We start from the raw sequence: 21,286 nt of genomic DNA on the forward strand, positions 1-21,286 counted from the left end.
TTTCCGTCTTCCTACCGATTCCAACGACGATGAGTCTTCCGATGATGAATAGGGGAGTATCTCCCTCTTTTTGTTTTGATATTTTGATCTTCATTTTGTATGTTAGATTGTTTAGTTTAGTTTGCATGATAGGTTGTTTAGTTTAGTTTTTGTTTTAGGTTAGTGTTGGGATGTTGTGCTGTTAGGAATGTTTATAAAGTGTGTTTTTGAATATGTTTAAAGTTCAAGCTTGCATGCTTCCTTGTTCTAACTACTAGCTTGTCCTTAGCTTCTTTAATGCATCTTTTCTAAGATTACCAACATGTTCATTTTTTTAATGAAATGCTTTCCTTTGTTCTTTGTTTTTGTATCTTGTCAATGAGGATTCTTAAAGGCATGAATAGGTTAGATTTCCTAGTTTTATGATCAAGCCATGAGTCATTTTCCAGTCTTTTTGTTTTGGTTATAAAACTGTGTTCTGCTTCTTTTTGTTTTAAAACCTTAACTTTTTCATTGCTTTGGAAGTCCTTGTCCTTTTTGTGCCAAAATTTTGCATCTCTCAAAATTTCTTTCCCCAGTGAGGATACTGTTTCCCTTAAGTTTGGGGGGGGGGGGGGGGGGGGGGGGGGGTGAGACGGTGTGTCTTTTTGTTTCAAGAAAGAAAATGCATTTTATGTTTTGGAAAAAGAGTCAAGAAAGAAAATGCAAGCAATAAAAGAGTCATATGCAAGAAAATTTTTTTCGAAAGAAAGAGTATGAAAAAGAGTCCAAAGAAGAAAAGCAAGTCAAAAAAGTGTCATGAGTGAAAATAAGAGTGGGGGAAAGAAAAATAAAAGTGAGAGTAAGAAAAGAGTGGTAAGAAAGATGAGAGGAAAGAAAATGCACTTACTTTTTCACGAGTCCCACTATAGACATTCATTTTGTTTAAATGGGTGGCGTTAGCATCTTGGAGGGTGGTAGCTACATATTAAGGTAACTTCGTGAAAACCATTGTCGACATCATTTTATGCCGGGTTGCTACCTAACAAGTTTCTATGAGTGGCTGTGGTTTGAAACCGATGTTAGTGTGTTGAAAACCTTAGGGGCCAGTAGCCGGTCCACTTGATTTTAAAATTTTTGAATAAAAACGGAAGTGTGCATATTCCATGGTTTTGTAAAAGAGTTTTGTGTTTTAGAAAAAAAGAAGATTTAGAATCGTTTTTATTTTCAAAACAAATGATGGTTTATGGTTGTTGGCTTGAGAGTAAAGTTAGGACGTTTAGCTTGTGGAGACTTTCCTGAGACTTATATGATTCATTTACTAAAAACATTTGGATTGTTGATCATTCATATTTCTAGCATGTTGATTGTTTTAGACCTGTTGTTGTTGTTTTTGCTTGAGGACAAGCAAATGGCTAAGTTTGGGGGTGTGTTAGGGTTGACTTTTTACTGCAAAAACATGTGTCGGTAGCCCTGTTTGACCACGTTTTTGACCTATTTCCCATTATTATTTGCCAAAAAGGACCATATATTCTTAAAGTAGAACATACATAGATTATTTATACATAAAAGTCAAACTATGGTACTTTAGGAACAATATGAGATAAATACGGTCAAAGTTGGAAGAAAATAACAGAATTCTATCTTTTGCAGAATTGCGCCTGGTGCATTTTTGGAGGGCAATTTGTCAAAACGCACGTTTTGATTAATGAAGGGCAAGGAGGACATTTCCCACATGTTCAAAACCGTGAGTCCAAGTCCAAGAGAGGTGATTAGGTGAATCTCAACCCTTTTGCACCTAAAATGGAGGGGAGTTTCAACCAACCTATGGTGCTATAAAAGGAGGCCATCCATCCCTCAGCAAATCATCCCTTCCAAGCTTCATTTCATCTTCTTTTAGATTCTCTCTAGTTGTAGAACATGTTTTTAGGGTTTATGTTCATGTTCTAGTTGTTCATTTCTTTGTTTTTCACCCTTTTACCTTTCGTAGTGCTTTTAATTCAGTTTCTTACTTCCGTTCTTTGTTCATTCTGTTATTTTAAAGTTCTTTAGCGAGTTTTAACTCCCCTCACGCTCGAGAGAGAAGAGGGTTAAGCTAGAACTCCTTGTACGGCTTATTTATTCATTTAAATTCAATGAAAAATACTTTCTTTATGTTTTCGTGCATTTAGTTTCATTTAATTATGTTCTAAATTAGTTATCAACCTCCTTGTGGAATGCCTTAGTCAAATGATTTAATTTTCAGCACGCTCGGGATTTTGGCCAGATTGCGCCTGGCACTTTTTTGGGTTGGTTTCTAAAAACTTCGCTTTACGTCTTTTTTCCATTTGGCCAGTGGAAACTTGATTTATACACTAAAGCCCAACCATGGGAAAGGTGAGTTAGGTAAAATAATAGGAAACCAATATGGGATGTGACTTAGGAATAAGCGCATAAAATATGGTCCTAGGAATAGGCCCTCTGACCCATAATGCAAATGAGTTGGTAGATATTCTCTAGGATTGTAATCACACATAGGAATATGATTGTAGGTTACCCTAGCCTCTGCAGCAACCAAAAGTGGTAGTGAAAGAGTAGAACTCAAATCCCAAGAAAAGTCAGAAATTGCGCCTGGTGCATTTTCCCAACATAGTGTGTTTTCCATGTTTTGTATCAAAACTAAGGTAGGAGACAAGGAGGTTGAGTTTCATTAAATTGCTTGATAGTTAAAACCCCAAACAACAACATTTCACCATTATTTTCTTCCTAAATCATAATTGCATATTTGAACTATTTCACTGCATTACTTGATTTTGAAAAGCAACAAGTCCCTGAGGATTCGACCTTGGATTACTTTCGAGTATTACTTGTGACCGTGTGCACTTGCACGAATCTCTAATCTTTTTAAAGGTAGAGAAAATCCCAACATTGTTGTACCTATTTTTTGTAGGCATTTAGCTTTTCTCCTTTTACCTGATATTCTCCACTAACTTGGTTAACGACCAACATGGAATCGCTATGGACAAGCAGATGTTTGGCACCTTGTCCTCGTGATACTTGGAGTCCGGCAATTAAGGCTTCGTACTCAGCTTCATTGTTGGAAGTTTTGAACCCAAATCTTAAAGCAACTTCCATGCGTTCTTTGGCAGGTGGCCTTTTGAGGATCCGTCTACATAGATTGTACATAGCTCTGGATCTGCTGAGTGACTATTATAGGTGCCAAGGGCGATATCTTCACTTTGTGGTGTTAAGTCAGGAGTTAAGTCAGCAATAAAGTCTGCGATTGCCTGCCCTTTAACAGCTGTTCGAGGCTTATATCGTATGTCATATTCTCCCAGTTCCACGGTCCATTTTATTAATCGTCCCGAAGTTTCGGGCTTGTGAAGAACCTGTTTCAGCCGAAGGTCTGTAAGTACGTGGATGGTGTGGGCCTGGCAACAGGGCCTCAGTCGTCGGGCTGCCACTATTAATGCTAGTGTCATTTTTTCAATGGACGGGTAGCGGATCTCAGCATCGACTAGTGCCTTGCTAGTATAATACACAGGTACCTGGCGTCTATTTTCTTCCTTGACTAGGGCCGAACTCACTGCCGTTTCTGAGACGGCGAGGTATAGAAATAACTCGTCTCCTGGGGAAGGTTTTGCCAACAAAGGTACCTGACTAAGGTACTCTTTAAGTTGTAAGAATGCCTTCTCACATTGGTCGGTCCATTCAAACTGACCACTTCTCCTAAGAATCTTGAAGAATGGCAAACATTTATCGGTGGCTCGAGATATGAATCGATTTAACGCCGCGATTCTTCCTTTAAGGCTTTGAACTTGGCGTAATGTCTTGGGCGATGCCATCTCCATAACTGCTCGAATTTTGTCTGGATTGGCTTCAATCCCATTCTGATGAACCAGATATCCTAAAAATTTGCCGGAAGATACCCTAAAAGTGCATTTGTTGGGGTTTAGCTTCATATGGTATTTTCATAGGATGTTAAAAGCTTCTGCTAGGTCATTGTCATGCTGGGTTGAGAGTCGACTTTTTACCAGCATGTCATCCACATAGACTTTCATATTCTTGCCAATTAAAGGTGCAAACATCTTATTTACTAACCTTTGATAGTTTGCTTCAGTGTTTTTTAAGCCGAAGGGCAAGACCCGGTAACAGTAGAGTCCTCGTTCTATTATGAAAGATGTCTTCTCCTGGTCAAGCTCGTACATTCGTACCTGATTGTATCCAGAATAAGTGTCCATGAAACTTAACATTTCGTGACCGGCCGTAGAGTCCACCAATTGGTCTATTTGTGGTAAGGGAAAACTATCTTTTAGGCAGGCTTTGTTGAGATCCGTGAAATCAACACACATTCGCCATTTCCCATTAGGTTTCTTTACCATGACCACGTTGGACAGCCACTATGGATAATCCACTTCGCGTATAAATCCTGCTCTAAGGATTTTCGTCACTTCCGCGGAGATAGCTAGATTTCGCTCAGCGTTGAACGGTCTTCGCTTTTGGATCACAGGTTTGGCATCTGGATTCACATTGAGTCGGTGAAGTATCACCTGGGGATCAATTTCTGGCATGTCGCCATGTGACCAAGCAAATATATCAGTGTTACCTCTAAAAAATGCTATTAATTTCTCTTTGGGTTTTTATCTCATTTGTGTACCAATCCTAACTTGTTGTTCTTCGGAAAGTAGGGGTACAGTTTCTATTGCCTCTGCTGGCTCTCCACGAGTGTTGTTGAGACTCTTTGGCTGACCTGGCAATGTATCCTTATCTCGATTGAGTGGGGCAAGTGTTGGGATATCAGAAAGTTTTCTTTCTTTTTCAGCTTCGACGCTTGATCAGCATCATATATCCTTCTATCTCTATGTCTATATTATCATTAACAGTTGCATTTGCTCCACCATAAACAAGGCATAAATGTGAATGAGATGCAAGATATCTTAAAATCTATTTTACAGCATTCCAGTGTTGTTTTCCAAGATTAGCTAGAAATCTACTCACAACACTTAATGGATGAGCAAGGTAAGGTCTAGTACATACTATAGCATACATAAGACTTGCAACAGTACTAGCATAAGGAATATCAAGCATATCATCAATATCATTGAGGGTCTTAGAGAAATCATTAGAAGACAATTTAAAATGTTTTCCAAAAGGAGTACTAACCTTCCTACTATCTTGCAAACCTAATCTTTTGACTAGCCTGTCTATGTAATTCTTTTGAGACAAACACAACTTATTATTAACACGATCTCTAGTTATATTCATCCCTAAAATTCTTTTTGCTTGTCTTAAATCTTTCATTTCAAACTCTCTACTTAAAAGATCCTTCAACTTTTTAATCTCATACATAGATTTACAAGCAATCAACATATCATCAACATATAGAAGTAAATAAACAAAATCAGATTTAAAAACTTGTTTAAAATAAACACAACTATTATATTTACTTCTATTAAAGTTGATTGAAATCATATAAGTGTCAAAACGTTTATACCATTGACAAGGAGATTGCTTTAAACCATATAACGATCTTTTAAGGAGGCAACCTTCTTTTCTTGTTTAGGAGTTTCAAATCCAGGAGGTTGTTCCATGTAAATGGTCTCCACAAGCTCACCATGCAAGAAAGCAGTTTTAATATCTATTTGTTCTAACTCAAGATTATAATGGGCAACAAAAGCAAGTAAGATGCGAATAGAGGTATGTCAAACGACTGGAGAAAAAACATCATCATAGTCCATATTCCCTCTCTTTGTGTGAACCACTTAACATCTAACCTAGCCTTATACCTAAGGTTGTTCTCATCTTCGGGCTTCTCTTTAATTTTATAAAGCCACTTACAACCCACTGTTTTTTTTTTAAAGGAAAATTGAATTAATCAACCAAAATTACCACATTGGGTTACATTGAGAAAAACACCTCCATATGAGGTATACGAAAAACAGGGAGGAAACACCCCTTCCGATACACCAAAGATATTGCGATAACAAGCCTGTTTGGCCAGAAAATCGGCAAACACATTTCGACTTCCATTAATGTGACCAAAATTAATTTCTCTGAACCTGCCTTTTGCCACGCAAATGTCTTCTACCCACGCCCCCACTTCATTTCTATTCTGCCCCTCTCCATGGATCAGCGCAATTGCCTCTGAAGGGCATTTTCTCCATTCTACACAGCAACACCCACCCTAACACCGGCACTGAAGTCGCACACGCCGCATCCACCATCACCCGGAACCACTCTTTGGGCAAATCGGACAACCTAACTTCCATTGGATTTAAAGCCTTTAATGGACGTTCACTACTTCAGACCTTTGTTTTTTGAAAAGCCTCAAGGTACGTAAGAATCCACTCCTCTCTCATCCTCGGTTCTCAAATTTGTTGATTCTGAATCCGTTTATTCCTATCATTCCAAATCACCCAACACACCACTGTCACCACCTCCCGTTGACCTAACGACATAACGTCGCCCAACTGCTCCCAAAATGACATCAAAGAACCATGCAACACTTTTCTTTGCCTCACCTTAGGAGAACACACTTCCCAGAATTCGCGTGCCCGCTTGCATGTCAACAAGGTATGCTCAATCGTCTCTCCACCATTACCACACATAGGGCAAACATCCTCAATAGCTAACCCCTTCAAGATTAGGTTGCATCTTGTAGGAACAATATTGTTTATCGCTTTCCATATAAAATGCTTAATTTTAGGCGGAATACTAAGTTTCCATAGATTTCTCCACGATCTTTTAGTGGCTTCCTAATTTAGTGATGAAGATTCTAGTTTAAGATGCATAAAAAAATTATATCCACTATTGACATTGAAGACCCCCTTCTTATCATAGTGCCACACCCACCCGTCCTCCGTCAACATCAGTCACAGCGGTAATCTTCTAATTATATCCACATCTTCTCGACAAAACCGATTCTGAAGCATATTATTATCCCAACTCCTATCCGACCGAATAAAGTCCGCAACTGTAAGGTCCTGAGATAAAGGAGGCACCACCAAAGGTTTAAACGTAGACAGCCTAGGCAACCAACCATCCCTAAACGCTCTGATAGACTTTCCATCTCCCACTCTCCTACGGAGGCCTTTAACCAACAACTCTCTTCCCCAAATAAAGCTTTTCCAAAAGTATGAAGGTCTTAACCCCAACTCAACCTTCAAACAGGTAGAATTAGGAAAGTATTTTGCTCGGAGCAGTTTAGAAACCAAGAGATCTAGGGCTGTCAAACACCAAGAGCGCTTGGTTAAAACCTTCTAAGTCTCGAAAATTTAAACCACCCAACTCTTTTGGCCAACACAAATTTTCCCATCTCATCCAATGAATTTTCTTTTTAATGTCAGAAGACCCTCACCAAAACTTTGCAAACAATCTCATCAACTCATCACAACAACCTTTTGGTAAACGAAACACCCCCATAAAATAAGTTGGGATAGCTTGCCAATGCTCTTTATTAGAACTTCCTTTCCTATTATGGAAAAGAAACTTCGCTTCCACCCCTGCAAGCACTTCCACACCCTATTTTTAAGGAACATCCAATCATTTGATTTCTTTCTTGTAAAAGACGAAGGCAGCCTAAGATATGTTCCCAAAGAGTTAACTAAACGAACTCCCAGAATTGATTATAGATATCCCTGTCTATCCTCATTTATGTTCGGGGAAAAGCATACCATTAACTTCTCGAAATTTATACACTGCCCCGACTCCCATTCATACTCTTTAAAAACTTTCACAAGGCAACTACACTCCCTCGCATAAGCCTTCACAAACATCAACTTGTCATCTGCAAACAAAAGGTGGGAGATAACGGGATTATTCTCAACCACTGAAACCCCACTGACATGCCTCCTACTCAACACTTCCTTCATTAGCATAGAAAGGCCTTCAGTACATAATAAAAAAAGGTAGAGAGATGTAGGATCCCCTTGCCGCAAATCCCTAGAAGGAGTAAAAGTCCCATATGGCTTGCCGTTAACAACCACTACAAAGGACACCGACCTAAGGCACATCATAATTCTCTCCACCCATCCATCGGCAAAACCCAACTTCGCCATGATTTTCTCCAAAAATACCCATTCCACCCGATCGTACGCCTTGCTCAAGTCAAGATTTAAGGCTGCGAAACCATCCAAACCGGTCTTCTTACCCATAATATAATGCAAACATTCATGCCCAATAATTATGTTGTCATGAATAGACCTCCCTAGAATAAAGGCCAAATAGGCCTCCGAAATCACCTCATTTAACACACGCTTCAATTTATTTGCTAGCACCTTTGAAATTATCTTATACATCACATTACATAGACTTATGGGATGAAAATCAGTGACATAACGAGGATTATTTACCTTCGGTATCAACACGATGTGAGTATCATTCAACCCTTCAAGGCTGGGCTTATTATTCAACACCTCAAGACAATTCTCCATTGTCTTCGACCTCACCATACTCTAGTAACGCTGATAAAATAGAGCAGGGAAGCCATCGGGACCCGGAGGTTTTGTTGGATTCATTTCTTTAATCGCTACCTCCACCTCTTTCTTATCATAAGGAGCCATCAACATTGAGTTCATCTCTGGAGTCACCTTTGGGTTGATCACCTCAATCACCTTCTCAATAACATCTTCCTTCGGCCTGGAGGTTGAGAAAATATCTTTAAAGTAGGTGACGAAAACAATCGGCTACCTCTTCTTCTCTCTCCAGCCAACCACCAATCAGAGACAAATTCCTCTAATAGCATTTCATTTCTTCCTCAGAGTAGCCTGTTTATGAAACCATTTAGAATTCTTATCTCCACATTAGAGCCAATTCTCTCTAGATCTCTACTTCCAAAATATTTCTTCATCTTCCAGCGCCTTATCTAAATCTGCCTCCAGCGATTGAATTATCGAAAAGTTCAAAGGAAAAGGCTTTTCATATTCCTTAGTCTCCTAATTTGGCCGAATATGTTATTATTTACCTCCTTACCCCCCACAACCGAAGCGCCTTGGCCGACTCTGACAGATGGTACTGGATTGACCTACCATTTACTTCATCATGTATCCACTTACCTCCAGACTTAATAATATCTTTGCACTCCGGACGTCAGCTTAAAATTCTTCAAACCGAAAAGGTTTTGGCCCTCCCTTTCGCCTATTCCTAGCCGTAGAAACCTCGACCTCCACTGTTGTGGCTCTATGATTCGAATGCGCCCAATCTAGATTGTGGACTTGTATCACATGAAACAAGGAAGAAAAAGCTTCGTAACATAAGAATCTGTCTAACCGATCCCTGATTTGCTCCTCCTTTTGACGTCTATTATTCCATGTAAATGGAACATCGTCCACCTCCATCTCCATAAGCCTACAATCATCCACAACATTTCGAAATGCCAAAATCAAAGACGGTCGACGAGAACAGCCACCTTCTTTCTCTTCCTCCCACAAAATCTCATTCATATCCCCTCCCCCCAAACCAACCAAGCTGAATCATCATTGTTATAAACTCACTTCAACAGCTCCCAAGTGATATCTCTTTTCGAAGCATTTGGATGCCCATAAAACCCAGTAAACCGCCAGTCATAGCCTCTCCACTTCACCCCCCGCATCAATATGATTTGGGGAAAACGAACGAATCGACACCTCAACTTCAGAGCTCCACAGCAAACACAGCCCGCCACTTGCACCACTACTATCAACAGAGAAGCAACCCTCAAACTGAAGCTTTATCTTTAAATTATTTGATACATACTTGTCACACTTTGTTTCTGTCAAGAACACCATTTGGGGATTTAAGTGATTCAGAAAGTCACATTTACCTCGGAATGCCGTCGGATTCCCCAATCCGCGAACATTCGAACATACAATTTTCATAATTCTCGGCGGGGTTGACATACATCCACCGCCGTTAAATCAGTTATTTCTTCCCCACACTTATCAGATCCTTCCTCAACTAACCTTCTTTATGGGCTACTCTTCATCTCCAATAGGTTTTTCCCTACTTTCATCTTCCCACCTAAGGGCTCGCATCCATTGACACCAACGATTAGGCCCAATCTAGCTTGACGCTTCCAAGCCCGAAGACTATTTTAGCTACAACTCACTGTTTTAGCTTCTAATGGTTTGTTAACAAGTTCCCATGTTTTATTTTTCTTTAAATAATCAAACCCCTCTTTCATTACGGCCCACTATTTCTCACTATTCTTATCATTAATGGCCTCATTAAAAGTTTGTGGTTCTTGATTTACAAACTCATTAGCTACAACTAGGGCATAGGATATCAAGTCTGCATACCCATATCTATTGGGTGGCCTAATAGGCCTACGTTTCCTATCCCTAGCTAGTTGGTAATCAGTTAAGTTCTCATCATCTACCTCCTCATCTTGCTGTACTTCTTGTGTATGTATTTGTTCTATAGTAGTAGTATCACGTTTTATATGTGTTTGAACTACTTGATCATTTTGTGAAGTAGAGCTAGAAAGGGCTAAAACAGTTTCTATGGCTATAGGGTCACTAGGGCTACTATCGATTTTGTTCTCCACATATCCCATTTGATTTTCATCAAATATCATATCTCTACTCATTATGATTTTAGGGTTATCAACATCTAGACTCTACAGTTTATATCGCTTTACTCCCTCAGGATATCCTAAGAAAACACATTTCTTAGCCCTAGGTTCTAGCTTTCCCTCATTTGCATGAGCATAAGCTAAACACCCAAAGACTTTCATGTGTGTGAAATCAGGGGGACTACCTTGCCAAAGTTCTTGAGATGTTTAAAGTCCTACGGCAGTGGCGAGGCTCCTATTAACTATGTAGCATACTGTCACCCCAAAAACTCTTGGGAAGCTATGCATTAAACAACATGCACCTCACTTTTTCCATTAGAGTTCGGTTCATTCTCTCAGCAACCCCATTCAATTGGGGGGTTCCTACAACTGTCAAGTGTCTAACTATGCCCATAGACTTACAGTAATTATTAAACTCATGATTACAAAACTCTAGGCCATTGTCAGTTCTAAGCTTCTTAACTTTTAGGCTAGTTTGATTTTCTACAAGATTTACCCACTCAACAAATTTATTAAAAGTGTCAGATTTATTTTTCAAAATATAAACCCACACTTTCCTAGTGCAATCATCAATTATGGATAAAAAATAATTAGCCCCACCATTAGTAGCTACACTAGATGGTCCCCATAAGTCAGCATGGACATACTCTAACTTTCTTTTTGTTACCTGCATAACCTTCCCAAATTTGAATCTCTTGGATTTACCATATATGCAATGCTCACAAATGTCTAAGTCTACATTTTTATTAATAGGGAGAAGGTTTTGTTTAGCTAACTCACTTAACCCTTATTCACTCATGTGACCTAGACGCTTATGCCAAAGAGTAATTTGAGAACTAACACATTCTTTAACTAAGGCACTTGACCCCGTAACAACCGAACCATCTAATGAATATAAAGTTTCTCTAAGGTACCCCCTCATCACTACCATAATCCCCTTCATGACTTTAACTATACCACTCTCAAATTTTATGGTATATTCTAGTTTATTAAGCATACTAGTTGAAATTAGATTCCTCTTAACCTCTGGAACATACCTAACACCGATTAAAAGTCTAATTTTTCTGTCATGAAGTTTAAGCCTAATTGTGCATTGAGCCTCTACATTACAAAAATGACGATTTTCTAGCATAGCTTTACCCCTCGTACCGGTTTTAAAGTTCTCTAACCAATCCCTATTTGGTGTCATATGGAAAGAACAATATGATGATCCATGTTTCATCCTCACTAGGCTCACTCACTATAAGGACATGGTCATACTCCTCATACTCCTCATACTCCTCACCGAGGTTGACCACATCCTTATCCTCTTTCCCTTTACCCTTTTGGTTTTGGTTATGGTTACCACCCCCATTCTTCCTAAGGTTGGAACAAAATCTCCTAATATGACCTTCTTTATTACAATTATAACACCTCGTATGACTAGGCTCCCTAGACTTCGATCTGTTTCTACTTCTTCCCCTATTATGGGATTTCTTATTATTTGATCTCTCACTAACAAACAAAGACTTGCTATTATTATTTTTACTATCCTTCAATTCTAACTCTTTCATTTTAATGACATTAATCACAATAGCAGACGTTAGATCATATTTACCATACTTCATTGCAGACTTAACATCATTATAACTATCAGGCAAAAAATTTACTAAAATAATTGCATGATTTTCATTAGAAAAGGTTTCACCAATATTCTCCATTTCAAATACTATTTTATTAAATTCATCTAGGTTATCTTTCATGTTTTTATTAGTTTCCATTTTAAAACTAAAGAACCTAGATTTTATATATTTTTTATTTGAAATGGATGCTACTTGATATGTAGTTTCTAACCTTTCCCAAAACTTACTTATAGTGTCCTCACAAAGCATTTGGCGTATGACACTATCTGCCAAGTGGCGCCACCCTATCCTTTTCTTTAAGATCATTCGTCATCATTGACACTTGCTGGAATTTTCTTAGGATCCATTAGCACGTAGTCAACTTTCTGTTGCCTTAACAAGGCCATCATTTTGATTTTCCAGAGACCAAAGTCTTCTTTACCATCAAAATGTTCCACTTCGAACTTAGTACTCATCCTACACAAAAACAAGAATGGACAGTACCTCGGAAGAATATTCTAATAATTTTCAGAATATTAACAAGAATTTACAGAATATTAACAAGAATTTACAAAATATTAATAATGCTGTAAAATTCAAAACAGTGTACTTTTTAGGCAATAAAAGAATGCAGATTACACAATAAAGAGAATACCAAGCTCTGATACCAATTGTTACAATTTTATATAAATTCTATAATCAATTTTCTTAATTTTCTTGTTTAATGAGTTCTTTATAGTCTAAAAGAGTATTTACAAATGCTAACTAAGAGGCGAATAATCACAGAAACGTTTCAATTATTCTTTAGATAATTTCCAGCAATTAACAGTAATGTAAAATAGAGAATCGACACAAAATTTATAGTCGTTCAGTCATAAAAATAGGACCTACATCCACTTTGCAAAGATAATATCCCTACGAGTCTATATTATTAACGACAAAGATCAAATCTACAATTACACGATAGGCATATACAACAAAAACATAATCGAAATCCTAAAATAGAGAGTCAAGATTTACGATTCAAGAAAGCTTCTACTCAAAATCTTGAAGAGATTTGAGAAGCAATCTCAAACACATGTAAATCTCTTCAAGAATAGTTAAGAACCATTAAAGATAGAGAGATACAACCTCAACGCTTAGATCTACCCCGAATCCAAGTCCTGATCTAAACAAAATCGCCAAAGAACCTTACGGTTGCACGACCACTCCGACGGCGGCGTCGTTTTTTGTTCAATCAGGCAGCAGCGTCGATTTCTACCCAACCCCGATGGCACGGTGAGAGGTGACGTCGATGGAATCGAAGGTGGGTAGAGGCGGTAGCTTGATCTCTCTCTCTCTCTCTCTCTCTCAAAGTGGCTCTCCTCTATCTCTATTCTTTTTCTCCTTCGGGTGTCTTAAACAAAAACGAACAAGGATGTTTTTTTTGGAAGGGGAGTGTGTGCGAGTCGTTTATTTCGCTCACTTGTGCTAGCCTTTGGCAGCCCAATGGACTTGTGAAGTGGACTTGTCCTATTACTAGAAGGAGTGAAGCCAATCGAATTGTCTTGTTCCTCCGGAACTGGTAATCCCCGAAAGACTTTCAAGGAGCCTTGGACGCCTCGCGAGCCAGGCTTCTAGAGATGAGGCCTTTTGGCGAAGCCAAGTCAATTTCGGGTCAAACAAGACCTAGACTTAGATGGGTTGGGTTTACTTTAAGAAGAATAGGCCATAAAATAAAACAAGTAAAAGATGTCCAATAAGATAAATGACAGCAAGAAACTCGTTATTAAATCAATATTAACAGCCACAGGTAATTGTTCCCACCCCGAACTCATAGCCATACTCGTTCTCAATGATCCTATATCGCAAAGTATTAGGATTTAAAGGAAAGCACCAAAGTCACTTGACAAAGAGAGCAAATTCCTTACTCTCTCAAATTTCTTATACCACTTAGAATCAACCTCCTTGCTAACAAGATGACATTCTCCACCCTATTGGAAAAATTAAAGAAATCCTAATTCATAATTATTCTAGAAAAGCCATAAAATTCTAGAACAAAAATCTATAAGATACTAGAATTACCTGGAACCATCTGTAAGTAGTTGTAGTTTGTGGTATTCTTCAACTATGCAACTCAGACCAAATATGGGCAATACTCGTTGTTTGATGGGAAACGGGAGACTCAAAGTGTATTGAGGACCATAACCATTTATTTATAAGTTAATCCTAGGTTTCCATAATCCCCTAAGATTAATGGGCTGGTTTCTACTCAGCAGTCACACCAATGAATGGGAAATCATGGGCCCATAATCAAGATCACTAATATGACCATTAAATAGCTCAAATATAATTACTCTTTAATTTATTACCCACATATGAATTAATTCCAACACACCCTCCTCAACACCCTCCCACCAAAAATTCCTTATGACCCTTTTTTAAAATGGAGCACACTAGCAATTAATGTTAATCTCCCATCTAGGGGTGTTCACGGGTTGGGTTGGGTTAGGTTAGGGGTATTTTTGGGAACAACCCGAATTTTCGGGTTAGCCATATGTGGGAATCGATGGGTCTAAAATTGATGGTCAACCCAACCAAACACAACCCAAATATTTCGGGTTGGGTTGTCGGGTTGTTACCTTTTTTTCTACCATATATTTTTCTAATCTCAAAGGTAAGGGTTCAAAGAATTGAAATCTCATAATGTGCAACTATGTTATTGAAATACAAAACAAAAGAAGGAACTAAAGTGCTTACTTGAAGCTGCTTCGACGACAACGGCGGGCTGCAGCTGCAAAGGCCGACGGCAATAGGAGAGGGAGCGACGACGACCGGCGAACATGGGAGTGGTGAAGGCCGACGGCGATGGAGAGGTTGAGTGAGGGAAGAAAATGGACGATGGAGGCTTGAGAGAAAGGTAGAGAGAGAGTGAAATTAAGGAAAATAAGAGAAAACCCTAAACCTACTATCATGGGATTAAAACTCATCTGGGGCTGAGATTGAAGATAAAAAAATCATTATATATTTATAATTAAATATATATATATATATAAAGGTATTATCAGGTTGGGTTGGGTTGACCCAAGTTTTTTATGGTCCAACCCGAGACCCAACCCAACCTGATCAGGTCGGGAATTTTACAACCCAACCCGAACCGAGGATTAATTGAACCCAACCCAATCCGAATTGTCGGGTCGTCGGATTTTTTGAACACCCTTACCCCCATCTCTAGATAAAAAGACCTTTAGAAACATAAATGTTTTTGAGTATTTTCCTGTGTCCCCAATAGAAGTCTTAAATATGTTGTAAGTTGGGAAGTGTTAAATTTGACTTTAATAATTTTATTAGAATTTAATTAATGTTCTTTATTTAAGTTTTATGGATTTATAGAAAAGTTTTGTTCTTTGTTGCCGCCATATATGTATTGGGTTTGGGCCTTAGATATTTTAGTTGGGAAAAGGCCCAAACTTAAATCAACCCAAAAAACCCTTATGTTACAACCTTAGTATAAATAGTTTGTGATGGGTTTTTGTAACCCTAGTTTTTTAACAAAAGGGAAAGAGGGCCGCCGCCGCCGACCGTCGAAGGGAAACGACGCCGCCGCCATTGCCGGGCCAGGCAGCCGAAACTTGTAGGTTAGTCGACGATCGTGGATCTCATCAAAGTTTGTATTTCTATCTTGGGGCTATTTTCATAAATTTGTTCAAGATTGAGTTTCTCCCTTTTTTTTTTCTTTTCAAGAATTAGAGTTGGAGCATCCTTAACAAATTCTTTGTTATTTACGTAATAGATTTCATTTCTGTTTCTATGCGTATTGTATAGTATGTATAGATCTCTGTTGTTAATAATATAGATTTGCCGAGACGATTAATCTTTGCAAAGTGGATGTAGATCCTTTTCGGGATTGAACCACTATAAATTTTGTGTTGATTCTCACTATTCCACTGCTGAAATTTATTGGAAATTGAATGGGATTTTTCTGTGCATAAACACCTCAATTTGTAGCAAATATAATCACTGATTTAGCCGGTAAGGGTTCTGTTTAAAGAGGAAAACTATAAAATCATAACACGAAGAAACTTTAAAACCTACAAGAGTGTTCACCTCTTTAAGTTTATCTGGATCATGATTAAGACCAGCAACAAAATCTTCCTCCCTGTTGATTAGTACATGGTCTCGAGAACTATTGTAAAGGTTCAGAAATGAATCCTCCCTCATAGAACCAAAAACTAATGGTACCATGAATTAACATTTCTTCCTTGTTCCACTATATGTCATTCTATGATATCTTTTCTGCAGTTAATCATTGGTTTCATCAGGTTGAGCAATCACCTCGTCAATAGTATAAACGTGCTGTTACGCGATGGAAGGACAAGAAGATGTATTTGGAACTGCAGACAGTTTGGGTGAGGGAAAGGTGGAGGAGCATCCTGTTGAAATCAAGGCCTTGTTTTTCGCTCGGGCTCGAGATCTCACGGGCATGAACGACCTCGTATTAGAGGTCCCATCAGGCAGTACTGCCAAGGATTGTTTGAACAAGATTGTAGGCAGATTTCCAAGGCTGGAAGAGATAGTTGGATGTGTGGTTCTGGCTCTGAACGAGGATTATACAACTGAGTCAACAATTGTTAAAGACAAAGACGAGTTGGCAATTATCCCTCCCATAAGTGGTGGCTAATCTTTCTTTCTGTTGCCATTCAAAACAGATTTTTCTTCTGCTGCTTTTTCAGCTGTGGGACCATTCAGCTTCTGACTCAACTGTGTACAAAATTACTTGTATCATATGAAAGTTATTGTACAATTTGTTTTCATCTTCAAACTTTCTTTCAACCATGTAGAAAAATTACTACTTGTATCATATGAATGTTTTTGGGACCATTATAAAATATCTACTTTGTTAGGATTGCGAAATTGCTGTGAGATTTCAACTAGATAAAATAGCTGCAAATAGAATCTTGGTAGCCTGGATATTCGTTGAACGGGAAGTGGTATAGGAAAGGACTTTTGAATTGGATGTACTCACCTAATGAGAAAGTCCCTGACCCAAGGAGAAGAGAACCTTGTATTTTGGTTTAGGAGTCGTGTTTAATCTTGAATGCTATTAATAAATTCTACAAGTTACATATTATCATTATCAAGATTGATGATTCGGTCCTTTACCCTGTCAATTGTTAAACTCAATAATAAAATTCTAGGTTAAATTCAACATTCTTGCTCTATTTGTGAGAAGGAACATTAAAAAAAAAATCACCCAGAAGAAGAAAAAGCCAGATAAACATGTAATTTTTGTCCCTATGTTTTACCAGCTTTTAATTTTTGTCTCACTAAATGTTGGTGATAATTTAACATTCAGATTATTAACTAGGTTAAAATTGTACTATGTATTAGTTGAACGTGTTCATCCAAACTTACCTACTTCTACAACTAGGAATGGATCAAGAGTAGAGACTTGATAGAAAATTTTGTATGTATACAAGATAAAATTAGGACTCTTAAAAAGATCACAAACAAAATAGATAAAATTATATATTTAGCATGAAATTGGATTAGCGGCACTGCGCTACAACATGTTGATATTCGTACGATCTTACCATATTCTAACTTCACCGAGACAACTTTATGATCAAAAGACATTTAGAGTCGAGAGTTTGCTCAACCGCTTAAATTACTAACAATTTGTGTTCATACTTATACATAGATTTAAAAATCATAACAAATTTAGTCTCTGAACTCTCGAGATTGTGTTTAATAAGCCCATGAACTTTGAAAAGTGTTTAATAAATTCCTAAACTTTCAACACCTGATAAATCCATTTTAAAATTCACGTACCTATTAGCCACAATTTCGAAGGTTGCCATACAGGTGTGTTCAGCAATGCATAAAATGCATTCATCAAGAGAACACACAAAGAGGTATATCTTAAAGGGGGAAAAAATAAGAAAAACAAAATAAGACAAGCCATTATCTGGATTTACTTTACACACAGCTGATGCTGAAGCATCTTGTATTGGACAGAACATATATTGGAATTGTAAAATTATTACATCTTATATATACGATAGAGAGAGAGAGACACTGCTACTTTTACTTTATCTGCATGTGTTGTGGGAAGAATCCTCATCTCATGCTGATTGCAGGCCATGGGTTTACCCCGGCAGCAGGGAGAGCAGGTCGAATGATCGGGACACGCCTCACCACCGAAAAGGCTTCGTTAAGACGAGCAGCTCGACTCATGAACTGAGATGCCTTCTGCAAGCAAGAGTTAGTTCATGGGGTCAGAAAAAATCATCTCAACTTTGTGAAGACAACGATAACTGATGTGGTCTAATGCCCCAACAGCGGTGCAAATGATGCAGCTTACAAATTTTGCAGAATCAAAGCTAAAATTACCACAAAAGTGTCCAAACTCAACGACAAAACCAAATAGCTAAAGTGAAGTCTGTACCCACCAAATACACTGCCTAACACAACCACCAAAAACCACTACTTGCAAAAATAATTCCCCCATTCACAACAATGCAACTCCAATTAAGAAAAAAGTTTAATAAAGTATTAATTTCTAACACTTGTCACCTTTTTGGGTTTTTTCCCTTCGAAAATTAAGCTTATAAAAACTACTTTTCTCTACTTTCATTATTTACGAAGTTTTCAAAATCCAAGCAAAAAAATATATATATAGTTTTTAAAAACTCGTTGTTTCTGATGAAATTTGGGTTAAGTATTTAAATGTGTTTTTAGGGGAGATACAATCGTAAAAACAGAAAACTAAAATCAAAATTGTTATCAAATGAAGCTCAAATTAAACTTGAATCACACAACTCATTACAAAACCCAAAACACAGCCAATATGAGTATAGTTCAATGATGATTGGCATATACTCCTTTCTCTCGAGGTTGGAAGTTCGATCTTCCATATCCCCAAATTGTTGTACCAAAAAAACAAAACCCAAAAAACAAAAAAGAAACAAAAAAACCAACAAATGGAACCACAGATATACCAAGTAAGAGGACCACAGATATGCAGCACAATAAACCCAACAAGCAACAACTTGTGGAATTTCTTTACAGTGTGAAGGAATGAGTTAAACAGTACCATCAGCCAAAAGAGCAGGAACCAATTTAAACAAATAAAAACAAAAGTTCAGAGCATTTAATCTGTTTGCTGTATAAATTATCTAATCTGTTTGGTGTATAAATTGTTGCTGAACTTACCTTGTCATCCAGGGTAACCTTCAGCAGTAAGCTGGGGCTCTTCCTCTTCATTTTGTAGAGCTTCCTTCCTAAAATAATGAAACCCATCACAGCAGCCGCTACAGAGAAAGACCAGACAGGGCCTGCTCTGAACATGCAATACTTCAACACCTCAAATGGAACTTTCCACCATACTACTTTCCTCTTCTCTCCAACCCCACTGCCTGATTCTGCGTTAACTTTTGTTTCTTGAATTTTAAGGTTCTTTTTCTCCTCCAAATGCTCGTCCCCTTCTTCTAACTTCACTATTTTTGAGTCACTTTGATCAATGTCCCCAAATTTGGCCGAGAACTTGCTCAAATCCTTGCTTTGGGGTTGATTTTCATCAAATTCTTCAAAAGCTAATTCAATTTTTGAATCAGAGCCTCTGATTTCGCTGTCGTGTGACTCTAAACCTTCCAATTTCTGAATCCTGCCCCTTGATTCTTCGTCGTCTGTTTGGGTTTGAAGAAATTCTGCAAGACCAGACTCGGTTTTCGAATCGAATTCGTTAAACTTACGCTCATCCGACCTATCACTGCCAGAATCGGACCAGAATTCACCCGAATTTACCCTACCGTACCGATTCTCAGAACTGGGATCGATCCAACTAGGATTATCCGATTCAATCGAGCCCTCCTCTTCGTTCAGATCACGCTCAGCTACAGCCTTGGCGCGCCTTCCCTGATTTTCAAGAGAGAAATAGTCGGATTTGATTATAGTCTCGGAATCGGACTCACCTTCGATTCCCCCAAAATGATTCGATTTCTCCCCCGAAAACTCCACCGCCGTTAGGGCACTTTTGGCGTCCGAATCGTGGAGCAGCACCTCCCAATCGTGAAACTCAGCTCCCACTGCTCCTTCCATGGCGACCAACACAAATTCCTCAAGTCACAAACTGAAAACGAAGAAGAAATCGCATAAACAACTAATAAAAGAGAGAAATCAAGCAGCCGACAAAAGGGGCAAAGAACCCAACAGAAATCGAACGAGTGGGCATGAAATCAAACAGAAAAATAGTCAAAAAAAGAAATCCAACCCACTGAGAAAGAAAGAGAAACCGCTAAATCTTCGGAATCCAAATCTGACCCAACTTCTCCGAATCTTCAAAAATTCGTTTTCTTCCACTCTCTCGCACTGGAGAGACAGTGACTCGATAATCAGTGGGTCGGAGGCGCAGGGGAAGAAATGTGGAGCTCATAACAGAGGATTGCGCGAAGAATCCATATGCCCTTCTCAAGGGTTTTGATTGATTGATGCACAGAATGCAATAAGAACAAGTGGTGGAGAAAAAAGCAAAACGACAATTGAAAAAGAAAAATCGAAGATTGGGTTTGGATAAACTGACCAAAACAAATGTGTTTTTTGCTTTTTTTCCCCAATATTTTTCTCATTCATTGTAAAGATTTCAAATTCCTAGCTCTATTAACCCAACCATGTTTATTTTGTTTTAGTTCATTGAACTTTTTTTGATAGGTGATAAAAATAAAATAAACCGACATGTCACGTGAACCAATAAAAAAATTTGACTATATGTTGAGGTATGAACTTCATATCCATTTTCAAAGACCATTACCTCAGCCTAAGTGATAACTCGATCATGAGATACTTCAGTATAAACGATGACAGTAATACGACCATAGAATATTTGGCCTTAAATGATAGTTCGGCCATGGAGTACTTCTACCTTGATTTATTGCTTAGCAGTTATATTACAAAACCACTCAACCGTCTTTTTGACAAGACGTCGTGATTTACGGGACGATCGCTGGAATCTTAACTTATATAAATAGAGAATTCGATCTCATTATTCATGTATGCAAGACAATCTCGAACTAAGACGGACTTAAACGTTGGAGTTTTTTACTCTCTCTGTGCAGGTTCTCTCATTCGTCGACCTATTCAAGTCCGAGCTTCATAGATAAAATGTTTTTTTTTCTTTTCTCTTTTCTTATGTTCTTGTTTTTCGCACATCAAACATTTTTCT

General features: G+C 38.2%; 2 protein-coding genes and 1 long non-coding RNA gene across 10 annotated transcripts in view; 1 reads left to right on the forward strand and 2 right to left on the reverse strand.

Annotated features, from left to right (window-relative positions):
• The window catches only part of LOC148208316 (uncharacterized), a 34,200-nt gene extending 19,154 nt beyond the window's left edge, over nt 1-15,046 (reverse strand). The window contains exons 1-2 of one of the 2 annotated variants that reach the window (XR_015788998.1): nt 14,827-15,046; nt 12,336-12,564 (exon numbers count right to left, since the gene is read on the reverse strand). This is a non-coding gene — a long non-coding RNA (uncharacterized LOC148208316). Of the gene's footprint in view, nt 1-12,335; nt 14,450-14,826 lie in introns of those variants that run through there. The other variant, XR_015788997.1, reaches the window with a different exon arrangement.
• A 505-nt stretch (nt 15,047-15,551) lies between these two features.
• CNX7 (co-factor for nitrate, reductase and xanthine dehydrogenase 7) lies at nt 15,552-16,980 on the forward strand. 4 transcript variants are annotated; one of them, XM_022286064.2, is made up of 2 exons: nt 15,552-15,704; nt 16,389-16,980. In XM_022286064.2, exon 2 carries the CDS (start codon nt 16,433-16,435, stop codon nt 16,745-16,747), a length of 315 nt encoding a protein of 104 aa, XP_022141756.1. In that variant the 5' UTR covers nt 15,552-15,704; nt 16,389-16,432; the 3' UTR covers nt 16,748-16,980. The 4 variants fall into 4 exon arrangements, with proteins under 4 accessions (XP_022141756.1, XP_022141757.1, XP_022141759.1 ...); XM_022286065.2 differs by having other exon boundaries at nt 15,554-15,704; nt 16,369-16,980; XM_022286067.2 differs by having other exon boundaries at nt 15,582-15,733.
• A 1,038-nt stretch (nt 16,981-18,018) lies between these two features.
• LOC111012140 (uncharacterized) lies at nt 18,019-20,578 on the reverse strand. Of its 4 annotated transcripts, none has more exons than XM_022286194.2 (3): nt 20,361-20,578; nt 19,282-20,197; nt 18,019-18,318 (listed from the first exon to the last, which is right to left on the reverse strand). In XM_022286194.2, the coding sequence occupies exons 2-3, from the start codon at nt 20,164-20,166 to the stop codon at nt 18,187-18,189; spliced, it is 1,017 nt and encodes a 338-aa protein (XP_022141886.1). In that variant the 5' UTR covers nt 20,167-20,197; nt 20,361-20,578; the 3' UTR covers nt 18,019-18,186. The 4 variants fall into 4 exon arrangements, with proteins under 4 accessions (XP_022141886.1, XP_087976320.1, XP_022141884.1 ...); XM_088120194.1 differs by having other exon boundaries at nt 20,343-20,577; XM_022286192.2 differs by having other exon boundaries at nt 20,339-20,575.
• Nucleotides 20,579-21,286: the final 708 nt, after the last annotated feature.

The sequence above is a fragment of the Momordica charantia genome (genome assembly GCF_013281855.1).
Source record: "Momordica charantia cultivar OHB3-1 chromosome 11 unlocalized genomic scaffold, Mcharantia_2.0 BLBB01000011.1, whole genome shotgun sequence".
Lineage (NCBI taxonomy): Eukaryota > Viridiplantae > Streptophyta > Magnoliopsida > Cucurbitales > Cucurbitaceae > Momordica > Momordica charantia.